The 15,903-nt window shown below is 54.1% G+C and overlaps 7 protein-coding genes and 1 non-coding gene across 8 annotated transcripts; 4 read left to right on the top strand and 4 right to left on the bottom strand.

The window, feature by feature from the left end:
* On the bottom strand, positions 1-1,395 carry PFLUO_LOCUS4337 (Protein png1; the record flags this gene model as incomplete). The annotated part of the gene is made up of 2 exons (XM_073781676.1): positions 1-826; positions 881-1,395. 2 exons carry the CDS (start codon positions 1,393-1,395, stop codon positions 1-3), a joined length of 1,341 nt encoding a protein of 446 aa, XP_073638407.1.
* A 1,461-nt stretch (positions 1,396-2,856) lies between these two features.
* PFLUO_LOCUS4336 lies at positions 2,857-2,959 on the top strand. The gene has a single exon. It is a non-coding gene; the product is annotated as a tRNA-Leu (tRNA).
* Positions 2,960-3,648: 689 nt separating this feature from the next.
* On the bottom strand, positions 3,649-4,000 carry PFLUO_LOCUS4335 (uncharacterized protein; the record flags this gene model as incomplete). Its single annotated transcript, XM_073781675.1, has 2 exons — positions 3,649-3,768; positions 3,827-4,000. 2 exons carry the CDS (start codon positions 3,998-4,000, stop codon positions 3,649-3,651), a joined length of 294 nt encoding a protein of 97 aa, XP_073638406.1.
* A 1,501-nt stretch (positions 4,001-5,501) lies between these two features.
* On the bottom strand, positions 5,502-8,002 carry PFLUO_LOCUS4334 (Chromatin assembly factor 1 subunit; the record flags this gene model as incomplete). Its single annotated transcript, XM_073781674.1, has 6 exons — positions 5,502-6,180; positions 6,231-7,317; positions 7,371-7,604; positions 7,656-7,758; positions 7,823-7,838; positions 7,899-8,002. The coding sequence occupies 6 exons, from the start codon at positions 8,000-8,002 to the stop codon at positions 5,502-5,504; spliced, it is 2,223 nt and encodes a 740-aa protein (XP_073638405.1).
* Positions 8,003-8,432: 430 nt separating this feature from the next.
* PFLUO_LOCUS4333 (uncharacterized protein) lies at positions 8,433-9,362 on the bottom strand (the record flags this gene model as incomplete). The annotated part of the gene is made up of 1 exon (XM_073781673.1): positions 8,433-9,362. One exon carries the CDS (start codon positions 9,360-9,362, stop codon positions 8,433-8,435), a length of 930 nt encoding a protein of 309 aa, XP_073638404.1.
* Positions 9,363-9,505: 143 nt separating this feature from the next.
* PFLUO_LOCUS4332 (uncharacterized protein) lies at positions 9,506-11,668 on the top strand (the record flags this gene model as incomplete). Its single annotated transcript, XM_073781672.1, has 5 exons — positions 9,506-9,515; positions 9,579-9,618; positions 9,669-9,916; positions 9,986-11,361; positions 11,423-11,668. 5 exons carry the CDS (start codon positions 9,506-9,508, stop codon positions 11,666-11,668), a joined length of 1,920 nt encoding a protein of 639 aa, XP_073638403.1.
* Positions 11,669-12,148: 480 nt separating this feature from the next.
* Positions 12,149-13,276, top strand: PFLUO_LOCUS4331 (Chanoclavine-I aldehyde reductase fgaOx3; the record flags this gene model as incomplete). The annotated part of the gene is made up of 1 exon (XM_073781671.1): positions 12,149-13,276. One exon carries the CDS (start codon positions 12,149-12,151, stop codon positions 13,274-13,276), a length of 1,128 nt encoding a protein of 375 aa, XP_073638402.1.
* Positions 13,277-14,124: 848 nt separating this feature from the next.
* On the top strand, positions 14,125-15,903 carry PFLUO_LOCUS4330 (uncharacterized protein; the record flags this gene model as incomplete). The annotated part of the gene is made up of 6 exons (XM_073781670.1): positions 14,125-14,356; positions 14,413-14,574; positions 14,630-14,738; positions 14,795-14,832; positions 14,884-15,839; positions 15,892-15,903. The coding sequence occupies 6 exons, from the start codon at positions 14,125-14,127 to the stop codon at positions 15,901-15,903; spliced, it is 1,509 nt and encodes a 502-aa protein (XP_073638401.1).

The following is a 15,903-nucleotide window of genomic DNA, read 5'->3' as shown; positions in this document are numbered from 1 at the left end:
TTATCGTCCATCGGGACCCCGATCGGGGCCCGAGTTGCCCGAGTTTCTCTGTCGCGTGTTGAGCCACTCGGCCGTGGCCTCCTGGCGCGAACCGGGATGTTTGTCGTCGGTGCGGTCGCTCCGGCCACCGGCCACGAGGCTGCGTGGAAGCAGCCCGTTGATCTCGGCCGCCAAAGCGGCAGCCATGTAGCCTCGGAGTTCGCGCTCCTCGCGTTCGTCCTCCTTCATCAAACGGCGCTGATCCGTCTTGGACATATTCTCCCGGCGTTTTCGGCGGATCTCGTGAATCGACCAGACCACAACCTCCTCGGGGGCTCGGTTGCGCGGGCTTCCATGGCGGGCGGGGCTGCGAACGTAGCGGCGGGTGACATCGGTGGCTCCATCGATCGAAAAAGCAACGCAGTACGAGAGTGGTCGACCCCAGCCTTCCGTGTACAGCCTGGGCTGGTCCCAAGCACCCTCGCAGGCATCGACATGCACCCATCGTCGCTGGTGCTCGGAATACACCTCGGTCCAGACGTGATCCTCCGAATTCCACACCCAGCGCACACGGCCTCCGACTGCGCGGCAGAGCATGCTAAAGCAATTGGCCCACTCGCCGACTCGGCCTCGTCGGGTCTGGAGAAGTTGCCACACATCGGAATATCGTGGGAATCGTTCGAATGCGCCGCAGGTCGGCTCGGAGCAGCGGTAGAGTTCGACGCGGGATGCTCCACGGGCAGTCTCGTCGGGTGTTGGGGGCGTCATGCCTTGTGCGATCGTGGGCATGTAGCATTGGGAGCATGGCGGGTTATTGACGAATTGAAAGAACGATCGCTTGAACCAGCTGTTCCGAAAAATTAGCACCCGAAATGATCAGACCCCCCCAAAAAAAACGCACCTTAACAAAGCACGAATCACACAGTCCTGATATCCCCATTCTGGTTTGCCCCCTACGCTGGCAGCCTGAGCCTGGAGAATCTGACTTTCCTCCTCTGCCTCCGAATATAGTCGATCGAGGGGAATCAGACACAGGGCCTCGTCGAGGAGGCCCGGGTTTTCGTATTTGGTCGGTGTCACGGACAATCCTTTCAGCAGATTATAGAATTTCAGCGATGCCGCATCTTGTGGCGGAGAGGGCATGATGGGGAGGCCCCGGAGAGCAGGTGATGGAGCCGTTTGCTGAGCTGGGCACGTTGGCGTGCCCGGGGCGGATGCTGGCGGTGGTGGTGGCGCCCGGGAGGGATGAGGCGGCATCGACGGGCTGGGCGACGCCGGCGTGACGGATCGCGACCGGGCTTGTTCATGGAGACGGTTAAATCGCTTGGTGCGCATCAGTTGCTCGAACTCGCGGGTGAGGGACGAGGCATCGTAGGTCGGGGGCGGCGAAGCCCGCTGGGGTCTGCCGTCCGCCATGGTCGGTCGCAGAGGGGAGGGGAGGTCCAGGGTCGGGAGTGCTGGCTGGTCGAGTCCCTGGGGAGGTGAAAAGGGTGGAAGTGGAGGGAGGGTTGGGGAAATAATATTGAATGATAGGGGAGGGACTGGAAGAAAGGAAAGACAAGAGTGCTAAGCAACTGTGTACGCGGTATTACGAGCGTCGTCAGCGCCTTGCCCCATTCACCGAGAGTGCCAAGCCGCGTATTGTCGTACGCGTACAGACTTGGGAGCGTGACGTGGCCCGGGTGAAGAGCTGCGCGAGATGGCCAGCGGGTGTCCAGGAGTCTTCCGTTCTTCTCGACTATATTGTCCCTCTCTTCCTCTACATCGGCTTCGTGTCTTCACTCGCTAGTTCCTCTGCACCTTGCCCTCTGTCGACTCTTCACATAGCGGAGACGCGCAAGCGTCCGTCTTGGCGCTTCGCACCGATCGGGCCAGAGCCTCGCGGACCCACCCACGCTATTCCGTTTCCAGCGGGGCTAACTTCCTCACTGTCTAGGGGGCTTGGCGAATGGTCCGGAATGGATGTGCCTGTCGATCGCGACAGTAAGGATTGCGCAACGGGTGCGATCGATGGCGTGGGCCAACTAATGATAATGTAACGATAACTAAACCCAGAATTTAACTACTAATTGCCAAGAGGCATCGTCAGTGGGTCAAGTCATCGAGGTAGCTCACTACAACCACCGTCACGATTCACGATACAGAGTTTTGTCAGGATTTGACTGTGAAGAATTGCATCGTCGCTTAGAATTGCCAACTCAAAGTGAGGATCAAAAGCCACAAATGACGAAGTTTTCTGCTTGCTGACCCCGTACGGGCTAACTGGTGCCAACCCTCGGGGCTAGCGTTGTTAACATACAAATGCGAAGAACCACTGGGCAGAATAGACACAGTCTCAAAGACCAGCTGAAAGTTGGGAATCTCAATGACTGCTTCAATGAGATACAATGAATCCTCCTCGCTCAATAGCAGTATACATATATCAATAATAAGAGTGAACGAACATGCCCAAGTCTTATAGGAGACCGGACCAAATATATATTTCCCAGCGGGTCTACCCTGAACCCTTGTCAACCACCTCCAGTTACGCACCCTCTGTTACACTCGCAGCATGACAAGGCATCGTCCAAGGACTAACTAACTTCTATTATAAGGCGAGCCTGATTTTTAATAGTTCACCCCAGCACAAGCGTAATCCCTACCGGTGCAAGGGTCCAAATCGGCACTGGGAGCTGGAGAATCGCACCCAAATTCCTTCAGGCGCCGACTACTATGTAAAGCAGCAGGGAAATGTTGGTTCACACAGTAGAGGCGTCAAATTTACCAGCAGAGCTAGACCGGTAAAGATAATCGGGGAAGGTATCCTATTCTCTCATTTTCCACCACATTTATGGTTCTTTTCATCTTCTCCGCTCGGTGATAACTTCGGAGTTTGCCGGGAGTTTGGTCGAGTGGTTTAAGACGTTAGATTTAAGATAAGGGCCTCCTATCTTTATCCCTAATGACGAAAGTCTCAGGGGTTCGAATCCCCTAGCTCCCAGTTTTTTTGGTTCTCTTCAGCATAACAATCGACCTGCCTAGAAATATATTAAATAAATAGTAAGTAATTCGAATAGATGGAGATGGTGGAGGGTGGTTGTTATTTGACTGGTATAATCCCCCACACACACTGTAGCAAACAACTTCCTCTTGTTGTGACTATGACTTGAGGCTCATCCCCCCATCATCTATCTTATAAGTTAGTAATTGCCACCTCAAGGTCCACTCGGCAGTTGACACCAGACTCACTGGGTTTGAAGAATGTGGTGTCATATCCGATATCCCTAGAATCTTCTTTTCTAATTATTGGTGTGGGATATGCTGATCCCCATTCCTGTCATCAATATGACTTGACATTCCACAGAAAGGGTTATACGTAGGATCTATAAATAGTACACATCATTGTCTCTAAAGTTGAAAAACTCTTCATTTGTGCCTCGTATACCAAGCACAGTCAAAATGAATATGGAATATTTTTCGCGTTAGTGAAGATCACCTTTATCATACATTGAGTCGGGAGTAGCCAAGAGTCAAGATTATCATTGCTAAGACGATATCTGTCAATCCCCGGCGTGGATCGTTCACTTTATCAAACCAGTCAAAGAACTGCTGATTCAAAAAAGACCAGAATCATTCAGTATAGACTCCTGGGTTGAATACCCGACTAGGCTCTCACACACACCAAGCTACCTAACTTGAATGGTGCTTCTTGAAAAGCGCATACCATGCGCCAGTTCCAGGGCCGAAGTGTGGCTTCAGCTTGTCAATCTCCACAGCAAATTCCGGTGTGAGCGACGCATCCTCGTGAAGCTTGGCGAGTGTCAGTATATGTACCCCTTTAGTGTTCTGGCCCAGTCGATTGACAAACCTCGATGCTCTCCCACCCAAGAATGTAAATTCCCAGTCTTCGACCACTTGCAGGTACAGTGGTAGGCGGGCTCAGGCACGGCTTGCCTGCAGTCTCATTGGTGTTGGACACATATGCCCAATCACCGCCCGTCATACCTCTGAACTGGAAAGCGTCTTCGTACGTTTTGCGCATTGAGGATTGAAGGCTGTTATCCGACAATGGCGCGCTATCCGAAAGCCTAACACATGCCTTACAAAGGGTTAGTGCGTGCGAGGTGAGGGAACTATGGTGGGAAATCCGAAGGACCTACAAATTCACAGATCGATGCTTCGAGCGCCTTGGCCAAATTCCGTTTCTGGGGCTCCGAAAATTCGAGAAGAAGGGATACCGCATCATTGGCCAGCTCATTTAGAGAGGTCATGACTGAATCCCTGTCACAGGAATCTTTCCAGTCTGAACAGGGTTGCAGAAGCATCTTAGCATTGTGCCTAGGCGAGGTTGATGTGTGTTGAACTTACGGATGATCCAGCAAACCTCATGTCTTTTCCGGGGAAGAGCGAATTTCTGAGTTGGAACGGTGTAGCCGTAAAACTGCTCTATTGCTCCCGCTCCGGCTGCTTTTTCGCGAAGTGCGCGAAACCCCGCTGCCGAGATCGTCATAGACGAAGGGAGCGTGAAGCGAAGAATTTGCGACAACATTTTGGCTTTCATTGACTGAGGATAAAGATGGTCGAGTATAGTCAAGTTCTGCTCTTAAACACTCGCTGACCTTTGGGAGCAAAGTGATGATCTATTAATATTATATTTGAATACGAACTGCTTATAAATTCCTCTTATAAATACCTCCTCGATCAGCCAATTTCGAGGTCCATCAATGTAGCTATGAAACTTTGAACTATCAAGGTCAGCAGCGATCAACATTGATTTATAAGCGAACTCCTGTGAGAGCGCTGTTGCCTCAATTCCTCAGCTTGCAAAATGACTCAGATTTAGGCAAATTCGACATATGTGTGTGGGGACAAGTCTTCGAAAGGAAGATACCAAGGTTGGACACAAGAGAAACCAAAACAAAGAAGAAAGCTACTAGCACAATCGAACCTTGAACATTGTGACATTCGTATTCGTATCCACACTTTCAACAACAGAACAACCACAACCCTGAAATCCAGCTCAAACGAACCGGATAGCAGGTAAACTGAAATGAATTAAAGCAACAGATACCATATGATACAAAGCATACCCTAGTCTAGCCATAGAACAAAGTAAAACAAAGTCAAGAGAGAAGCAATGAAAGATGGTTAGAGCAACTAAAGTGTAAGCAAGCGCCCGCCATACAGAGACGAACAGAATGTTTCGAAGCAATTGAATGAAATGGAATAGAGCAAAAATCTCGGAACATGTAACTATGATAACAGAACTAAGTATGAATTGAAGCACCGCCAGACAGACCCAGAACCAGAACCAGAGCCAGATCCGAATGAATTGGGAATAGAACAGAACATAAACTTGGACGTGGAGCAATGACCCTTGGGAATAGCGAGAAAGAAGGGGTGATGGGGTGACCGGGTGACCGAAAGAGAAAAAAAGAGAGCATGAATCGTAAAATGTAGAATATGCGTCCACGGTATAAAGTACCTTTGCGCTTTACTGCATGTATGGCAGGGAGGAACAAACAGAAAATTGAGGCCATCCATTACCTCCCAGCATCCGCATTCCGACTGTCATCTTTTGCCGATGATTCGGACTCAGTGCCCGTCGAGACCAGCGTCGGCGCGACACGGCGCTTCTTCGGCTGCTGTGCGGCACCCGACTCCGCATCTTTGCAGTCTTCCTTCTCTGCGTCGCCAGCAGTTCGAATATCGCGTTTCCCTAGCACACTACTGTTGTTGTTTGTCGTGTTCGCAGCGCCGCCTGTGGGAGCGCCAGACATGGGGGTTTGCGGTGGCGTGGTGAGAGGGAGTGTGGAGGGATGGGCCGAGTGCGTTGCTGTTACCGATGGGACAGACCCGAGTGTTGGGGTTGGGTTGTTGAACATTGCGGTACTCTGGGCTGTAGATGGTTGCGTTGTTCCTGAGCTGGCGGAGTTGGACCGCGTAGGACTGGCGGGTGGAGCTTGGGATGGGGTGGGTGCGGCAGGCCCTGCGGACCCGGTACTTCTTGATGGCGCATGGTGGCTCGTCTTGACTGGGGATGGGACATGTGTTGGTGTTGGCTGAGGGGTGATGGTCGCGGACGAAGGATTCGAGTTGACGGGGTGGTGAGCTGCCGAGGTCGACCCCGTATACAGCTGGCCCAGTTCCCCGGGCGCGAAGGAGAGAGCAGAGCAAAATCCATCGGACGAGCTCATGATCAAGGTCAAGCCGTCGTTCGACCTACACGAGGTTAGCAGAGGATAGAAGATAACATGGCACGCCAAACTTACCAGGTGAGATCGGTAAAGGTAGCAAAATGTAGGTTGCTCACAACACAAAGGGGGGTTTGCTGTTGCGTATCATAGACAAGGACAGCATCTTGCGTGGCCACGGCATATACTATACGGTAGGGAAGCGCAAAGACTGGAGTCATCGAGCTTTGGCTGGCGTCACTGCCCTGGTTTTCCATGTTCGGTGATTTGGAAGCCTCGCCAGCAGCCGGTGTGGATGACGGAGGCTGCTCCTTCGGGGCTTGATTTGAACCTGTCGAAACAACGGAATCGGGCAGAGGAGGGAACATATCCTCCCCAGACGACGTATCCAGGGTGATGTGTTTGGCAGGTTGAGCGTTCTGCTTCAGTGTGTACTGCACCGGCGAGCATTTGACGGCCACAGACGGTTTCTTGTGACCAGGAAGGTGGGCGATGGGCGGTTTGCCGAAGCCCGCTCGGGTGTAGACATAGACGGTATTGGTGATCTCGTCTGTGGTCTTCGCCGGGTCTGTAGCTGACGCGTGGAGGGTCTTGAACTGGCCAGCCGGCGTAAACAGCAGGCTCCCGTCGGGGGTGAATGTCAATCGTCGGAAGAAGGATGTAAACGTCTCATTTGCGTAAAGATTGGTGTTCTTGACCGCGAGTCCACCCCAAAGGCTCGGAGACGAAATATCCAGCGGCTTCACCGCGGGCAGCGGCAATGACGGGGCTGGTGATGCCGAGCGTCGGATCGATGGAGACGAGCCAAACGATGAACGCCGGCTGTGCGACACGGGCGGAGGGTCCATCGGCAAATTCGAAGCCATTGGAGTTCCCGGAGTCGAAGGAGCAGGAGATGCAATGGCAATGGAGCTGGTTGTGCTGGGTGGAGGTCTGCTCGTCAAATCCGGGGGTGCTGGGCTGCTGGAGGAGATGCGTTTGCCAGGCAGATCCATCTTGAGGATCTTCCCGTGCGACGTCAAGGTAAACTGTCCATCCTTCGTCTTCAGGCTGTAGATGTGTACGGAGCGGTCGGAGGACTGTGTCGCAACGAATTCATTGAGTGGATCCCAGGCCACGCCTTGTACGTAGTGAGAGTGTTCTGCGATCTGCCGTACCATTTGCCCTGGGGAGTCAACGTCAGCAACCACCTTGCCCAACACACAGAAACCAACCAACCTGTTTGAGCATTATAGATTCGAGCAATATTATCCATGCTCCCCGTGATGATGAACACCCCATCCGGGGACCAGGCCAGGTCGTAGATCTCCGCACCGGACGAGCGGCACATATGTTTCACGCGCCATGTCTCTTTATCGTCTGACGGATCCTCGCCTAGCGCTTGTGTCTGTAGTTCGGACGGTACCCAGAGCAAGACATTGCCGTCGTCTCCGGCCGATGCCAGCATCTCACCTGCACTCGGTTTTAGATCGGGTCACGTTGGAGCGGGCAAGACCTCCCTACCTTTCGGACTGAACCGGACCACATTGACCGCTTGCGTATGCTTTATCAGAGTACTCAGATAGGTGACCTTGCGTTCCTCACCGGTCGAGTCGACTCTCCAAATCTGTAGCGCTGTGTCAGACGGGATGGGTGTTCGATCGGGACGGGGTGTCAAGGAGAGGACATACTCGGACATTGTTATCACTAGAAACGAGGTCGGTCAGCAAAGCCCTGCGAAACTTCCGAGTCCAGCTGAACACTTACTTGCCAGCCGTAGCTAGACGGCCCTTGCCATTGGGGTCGAAATGGACCGAATAGATCGGGGCATTGTCGTTGTGCCATGAGATGAGCAGCGGGGAGGCCTTCATGGTGACCACCACAGCTCAATGAGCTGTTCTCGCTGTTCTGGAGAATCTCGGCAGACTGTAATCCTGGCCAGGTCACGAGGGAGACTGGAGAGTGGGCGATTTCAGTTGGATGTGAGGGATCAAAGGGTCGGAAGATTGGAGGCCCGTGAGACAGCTTGGGGCCAGTCCGGGAGGATGGAAGCGGGTAGAGTAGGGGGTTGTGGAGGTGAAGACGGGCCGAAGAGGGAAGAAGGGAATCCAAAGGGTGAAGTTGGTTGGGTGAGCGAGAAAGAAGAGACGATGGTTGGTTGGTCGAGTCGTGTCTGGGCGACGCGACCGTCGATCGTGAACCACTAGATACCTAACCGCTTTAAGTAACTATTTAAGAGATGGAGCAACCAACGCCTGGATATCTATCCTACACACTGAAGAAAAATATAATACACCCGAGTTACGACACCCACTTGCCAATCGTGTCACCAAACCAGCTCGAGGCCTTCTCCCGCCGCTTATTGCGGGCCTCCTCCTGCGACTTCATGAACGGACTGGCCTCCTGCATGTAGATCTTCTGCTGGTCCAATTGCGCTTGATGCGCCCGGATCTCCAGCTCACGCTCATGCGGTGTCAGCTTAGCCAGCGGCTTGGACGGCTTGAAGCCTGCCGGGAGCGCCTCATCGCCAGTGTGTTGGTCTGGCTGGAAAAGCGATGTGAGCGGCGGCGGCTCCACGCCCGCGGCCTTGCAATCCTCCACCCGCTTCTCGTAGTCGAGCATCTGGTGGTAGAGCTTGTCGGCATGCATCTGGATTTGCTCTTCCCGGTCGGCATCATATGAAAAGGACGAGGCGTAGCCCAGGGCCTGGAGGAATTTCTGTCGGCCGTTAGTCTGGTCACCATGCTGGTCCAAAAAGGTAGAACTCACGCTCTGGGTCTGGAAGCAGCGGGTAAAGGTCCCATTCTCCGCCGAACACATGGTCAGTCGGGCCTCGATCTGTTTGCGCCAGTTGCCCGTCTGGAAGCAGTAGGTCAGGGCCTCGTGCTCCAGCGCGCAGTTCTCCATCGCCGCCCGCTGCACAGTGTCCCCACGCTCCTTGTACTTCTCAATCACCTTGGAGGCCCCGCGGACCCCGACACTCTCGTCGGCATCGACAGGTGGCTTGTAGGTCGTCCAGAGATGAGCGTAGCGGCCATCCGGATAGAGAGAGGCGGAGGGAGCGGTCGGTTGGGAAGCATGGTCGGGCGATGGTGATGATTCTGGCTCGGGGGCCGGCTTCAAGCCAGCAGGCACATATTTATCGGGAGATTCCTGTTCGAGATACTGGCGCAGACCCGGATCGAGCTTCTTGACCGGGTCATTTTTGGCCGAATCCCAAAACCAGCCCATGGCGTTGTGGCACTTGGGGGGAGGGAGTTGTAGAACAAAAATGGATCATTGGCTCCGGTCGCAGCATTACCCGGTCGGTTTGATCTCTCGATAACCAACTCCCCATCAACACACGACGCGTCCACCTCGCCGTTCCCCCCACCATGGCCTCCAGTATGTTTTGATTTAGCTTGCTCTGGACGGATGATTATCCTGGCTAACACTATAACTACACAGCGCGCCAGGAACGGCAGCAGATGCGGCAGCGCGGTGCTGGGTACGCGCATCCAAGACCCCGCGACACAACACAGCTGACAGCGAGAACAGGACGCACAAAGCCAAGGAAGTCGATTTTGGTTTCTCGTTTGGAAGTCCGGCAATCGACCAGCCTTCGGTTCTAGAGGCACTTGAGCCTGCGGTTCCACCGCGAGCAACGCCGCCCGCGGAGTCCCAACGAAGCACTCGGCGCACGCCAGGCAGCGCGCGTAATAATCTTCCAGAGAGACCCTCGACTTACGATCTACCTGCGGACGATGTACCGGAACAGAGACAGAGTGCGAAACGGAGACGGCTCAGTATGTTGCATGGTTGAGCCTGAATGTTGTGATCGTGTATTGACGCGCTGGAAGACCCTCCGAGTACAGAAACAACGACACGACAGAGCCCTGCACGACCAAAAGCTGGTACCTCAGCAACCCAGGAGCCCGGCAAATCCAACACACAAGCGAGCGCGGGCCACGCCCCAGAAGCTGTAGCTACGAATTCACTCCAAACAGCCCCGTCGAAGCAACAACCACCCTCTTCAAAAACCAATGGCGCGGAATCAGTCACCAATCCCCTCCAAGAAACCCAACCAAGTGTCCAGTCACCAGCAAAGGCGAAACAACCTCGCGGCAGGCCGCGCAAGAGTCAATCACCCAATACCCAACCCCAAGCCAAGGCTCTACAAGATACAACCTCATCGCCAAAACGCACTCGACAGACCCCAAATTCACAATCGAAGGCAGGACCCTCGCGAAGGCGCAGTGCTTCAGAGACACGACCCCAGGCCGCATCCGAGGCAAATGCTGAGACGAGCAAAACGATTCGCGAGGCAGCCACAGTCACAGAAGGAAAGAAGCCGCGGGGTCGTCCGGCGCGCACTGTCAACGATGATGATTCCACACAAACTGCAGAGGACGTGGCGCGCGAGCAGGAGACATCCAAACCCAAACGTGGTCGTGGCCGACCATCAACTTCAGGCAAGGCCCGCGAGTCTCTATCTCGACCAGAAGCTCCAACGGAGTCTACGCCAACTGCGGCCAAATCGTCCGCACCTAAGGGTCGGGGTCGAAAGCCAACATCGAAAAAGGCTGTTGAGGAGCCCGTTCCCTCGTCGGAGCCCGAGACACAGGCGGAATCCTCTGCGCCCAAACGCGGCAGACCAGCTGGCAAGAAAGCCCGCCGCGCACCAGAACCCGAGCCGGAAGAAGAACATGCAGAAGACGAAGACCGCTCCGAGGCACCGCGCCGCCGAGCCCGGTCACCCCGCGGGGAAACAGTTCCCATCACAGTCCACCGGCTAGCCAATGCATCTGCATGGGGAGGAACGGACTCGGCCGTCGACGAAGAGGAAGAATCCGCGGACGAGCTCTCGACCCTCCGAAAGACCAAACTGCCCAACCGCGGCGGCGTCAACCCCGCGGACGTGCTCAGCCAGATCTGTCGCGAGACGCTGGAGAAGACGCTCGCGACGCTGAAGACCGGGATCGCAAACGAGACCAACGCCACCCGCCGCGCCGAATGGACCCGCAAACGCAAAGCCGTCGAAGCCTTCGGCTCAGAGCTGGACGGCCGGCTCCTGGACCTGAGCGAGATGCTCGACAGCAACTTTGTGCTCGGTGTCCAGCTCAAAAAGTCCAAGCGCGAGATGTTGGACTTGCGCAGCCAACTGTATGATATCCGCAAGGAGCGCGAGGATGTCGCGCTGCAGATGGACGCGGTGCGCGCGAAGCACATGGAAGAAGAGAATGCGAAGTCGGTATGTTCATCTTATCCTCTCTTTTCTTGGAGCACACTTCTGACTGACTATCTGATATAAGGCCCGCACCGCGATCAACAACTCGCTGCATACTCTCGAGCTGGCTCTCGACCGGACTCAGCAGCGCGCTACAACGACCACAACCTCTACGAACGCCTCCCCCTCGCCCGCTGACGTGGAATTCATGCTCCGCGCCGTCGCAGACGATGTTAGCTGTCTGGCTCCCGGGGCGCAGGGCGGACTATTGACCCAGATGCGGGCATTCAATGCGCAGCTTGAAGCTACGGCGCGCCGATTGGAAAGCTGAGGAGGACATGTGATTTTATGGAGTCAACAATGGAGCGGGGTGTTTATTTCTAGGGATTTTTGTTCATGATACCATACCAACCCAGATGTGTGTAGTGATTTTCTTGTCGAACGAATATACATCAATGCCGAAGACGATGCCGAAGATTATCTAATCCTCCATCACTAATCAATCAGTCCCGCAGAAAACAAGAAGATAAGTATCCGACGCACCTGACTAATTCGCCCGACGGCCGACTAAGTTAGAAATCAGGTGGAGTTCTCAGGGTTTCCAGAAAGCTTGGTAAATTTGAAATTGATGTCTTAAAGGTGCCTGGATGGTAGGCGAATAATCCTTACAAAACGTCAGTCTCGCCAATTGAGCCTGTTCTTCTTTTCTTCCCGACCATCCTCAACTTGACAGTTGTCAATTGATTTTACCCAGTCTTTCTCAAGTCTTTCGAGTCAAACCATCACAATATACGACACCACCACCACCACAATGACCAAACTTTTTACCCCCCTCACCGTGGGGCGCATGCAACTCACCAACCGCCTCGCCCTAGCACCAATGACCCGCCTCCGCGCCGATGACACACACACACCTCTCCCAATAATGAAAGAATACTACGCCCAGCGCGCCTCCGAGCCAGGAACACTGCTCATCAGCGAGGGAACATTCATTGCCCAACAAGCAGGCGGGATACCCAATGTCCCCGGCATCTGGAGCTCCGCGCAGATCGCAGCGTGGAAGGAGATCACGGACGCAGTGCACGCGCAGGGTTCGTATATCTACATGCAGCTGTGGGCGCTAGGCCGTGCTGCGAGCTCGGAGATTTTGAAGGCGGAGAATGCCCGATATGAGGTTGTTTCTGCCAGTGCGACCAAGTTGACTGCAGAGAGTGCCCCCGCGCACGCGCTGAGCGAGTCTGAGATCCGCGAATATATCGAACTCTACGCGCAGGCGGCGCGGAATGCCGTCGCTGCGGGATTCGACGGTGTCGAGATCCACGGCGCGAATGGGTACCTGGTGGACCAGTTCACTCAGGACATGACCAATCTCCGCACCGATAGCTGGGGCGGCAGCGTCGAGAACCGGTCCCGCTTCGCGCTGGAAGTCACCCGCGCCGTGAGCGACGCCATCGGCGCAGACCGCACGGGGATCCGCTTCAGTCCCTGGAGCACGTTCCAGGGGATGCGCATGGCGGACCCGGAGGTTCAATTCTCGTACCTTGCGCAGAAGATGGCCGAGCTGAAGCTTGCATTCGTGCATCTGGTTGAGCCGCGCATCTGTGGAAGCTCGGAGGCCGAACCTACCTCTGATGCCGAGAACCTGGAATTCTTCCTACGTGCCTACGCCAACGCTAGTCCTGTCATTATCGCGGGCGGGTATAAGCCGGACTCGGTGCGTGAGGCTGTGGATACCAAGTATAAGGACCACGAAGTAATTATTGCGATTGGGAGGCCGTGGACCGCTAACCCGGACTTGCCGTTCCGGGTCAAGAATGGTGTTCCCCTTGTGCCGTATCAGCGCGAGTTCTTTTATATCCCCAAGGATCCAAAGGGATATGCCGATTATGAGTTCAGTAAGGAGTTTGAGGCTGCGAGGGTTGCTACCGCGGCGGCTTGAGGGGGTAGTTTTAGATGCATCGTGGTGCGCTGTTGTTTCTATAGACTAGAGGCGTTTGTTATATAAATCTAATAGAAATAAGGATGTTTATGATCAACGGGAATTGGCGCGTAGGCCGGATTGATCGTACTGGGTTGATAATACTCAAACTATACTTGATCCTTCGTTGGTGAATGGCTTACCACACATGTAGCGGTGTAGGGTGAGAGCATGGGCTCGCCTAGAATCGAGTGATGAGCCCTGAATACGGTACATCGATATCTCCAAGTCTACCCAGCATTCCTTCCCGAGCACCTCCCCAATCTATTTCTATCACTATCTCCTATGACATCGAGACCACAAGCCTCCACCCAGCATTGCAAACATCCTCTCCCTCAGATAACGTGCGGGGTCGATAGCTACCTACAGTACAGCCAAGCCCAACTCACCTTCCTTTTACGGTCTAACCGCAGCGATAGCCGATCCTGTCAGTCTTGTTGATCGTCTATCTCCCCAGAATCACACAAGCGCCGCCTCTCCCGTTCACAATCAGACTCGGCTAAGTTGGCCGCTAACCAACCACGGAGCTTTCGCATGCCTTATGAGCGGAACAAGCCGCGTCTCCGGCCCCTGCGAGTGGATGGCCCCAGGATAAAGCTCCCCTCGGCTTTTTTTTGCGGGGAGTTTGTTATCAACGGGATTTGATAGCCGTTCCGTCGCTGAGGGGGAAATTATTATTATTGATATGTCTAAGAGTATTTATTATCAGCAGGCCCGGGGGCCGAGAACGAAGGTGGTCGTTGTCGCTCCCTGGCTTCTTTTGTTTTGGTCTCTTGTTCAGATTAATTGGCAGAGTGAACAATTGGAAAATGGCGGGTGATTCGCCTCAACTTGCTGCCGCCGGCAATGCCGTCGATATTGAATCCAAGACCGGGTATCTGTCAGCCGGAAAGGCAGACGCGGCGCTGGATTTTCTTCGGACGGAGGATACGGCGCTCTTATCTGAAGTCGACGAGAAGAAACTGGTTCGCAAGATCGACTGGATGATCATGCCGCTGATGTGGGCGGCGTATAACCTGCAGTACCTCGATAAAGTGCTCAGTAGGTGCTTTTCCAGACTGTTTGTGTCTTCATCGATTCTGACATGAGATGAACAGTCAATTATGCCTCCGTTATGGGCTTGCTCACCGATACAAACATGAAAACCAACGAGTTCTCCGACCTGACCCTCGCTTTCTACGTCACCTATCTGGTTTTTGAGCTTCCGACGGGCTTTCTGATGCAGCGGCTGCCAACGGCGAAGTATTTGGGGGGCAATGGTATGGTGGTGTTGCTTGATCTTGGAGATACGGGTTATTATTGACACTGGTCTAGTAATCCTATGGGGTCTCATGATCACGTTGAACTGCACTGCACAAAACTTTGCAGGGCTGATGACGCTTCGGGTTCTACTGGGATGTTTTGAGAGTGTAATTGCACCGGCGTGAGTGGTTTGCCTGCCATTTTACTTTCTTGAATGTCTTCTCACATCCGACCCAGATTGATCCTGATCACCTCTATGTGGTATAAGCGGAATGGTACGGCGAGCCTCTCCTTCGCTTGGTCTGGAATATACTGACTTGATCCAGAACAACCCACCCGCATGGGAATATGGTACGTGGGCACCGGAACGGCGTCTATCATGGGCGCTCTGGTAGCATACGGACTCCTATTCTACACAAGCAACCAGTTTCGCTCATGGCAGATCATGTTCCTGATCTTCGGACTGATCACCATTGCCGTGGGAATCTGCATCGTCATCTTCATGCCCGACAACCCGATGACATCGCGACTGACACACGCCGAGAAGGTCATGGCAATCGAACGACTGCGCGAAAACCGCACAGGTATTGAAAACAAGAATTTCAAACTCAAGCAATGCCTCGAGGTCTTCCAAGACCCGCAGACCTATTTCATCGCCGTCATCGTGGCCTCCTCGAACGTGCCCAATGCCGCAATGAGCAGCTTCACCTCCCTGATCATCGAGAATTTCGGGTTCACTACCAAGCAAACCGAACTCCTCAACATTCCCAATGGCGTGATTAGCATCATCACCATTGTAGCGGGATCGTGGTACGCCGCGCGGTACGATCAGCGTTGTCTCTCCATCGCGGCGTGCTATCTATGCGGTTTACTCGGCGGCTGCTTGCTCGCTTTCCCACCGAAGAGCATGAAAGCCGCCCAGCTAGCAGGCAATTACCTGACGCAGGTAACAGGCTCCGCGCTGCCGATGATCTACTCCATTGCCAGCGCCAATATCGCCGGCCACACGAAGAAAGTGACTATGAACGCCGTGATGCTCATGTCGTTCTGTCTGGGCAATATTCTCGGTCCCCTCACGTTCCGCACCGAGGATGCACCTGATTATATCCCTGCGAAGATCGCGCTGGTTGTCACCACGGCCGTGGCGATTATCTTCTCGCTCTTGCTGAAGTGGTACTATGCTTGGGAGAATCGCCGGAGGGACCGGAGACAGGAGGGACAGGCGCACCAGGAGGATTCGGAGTTTCTGGATATGACCGATCGAGAGAATCCGGAATTCAGGGTTGGTGAACATTGACCAAATTGAGAGGTAGTTGCTGACTTCTTTTCTGCAGTATAAACCGTGA

The sequence above is a fragment of the Penicillium psychrofluorescens genome (genome assembly GCF_964197705.1).
Source record: "Penicillium psychrofluorescens genome assembly, chromosome: 3".
Lineage (NCBI taxonomy): Eukaryota > Fungi > Ascomycota > Eurotiomycetes > Eurotiales > Aspergillaceae > Penicillium > Penicillium psychrofluorescens.
This window is presented reverse-complemented; position numbering and strand designations above follow the sequence as displayed.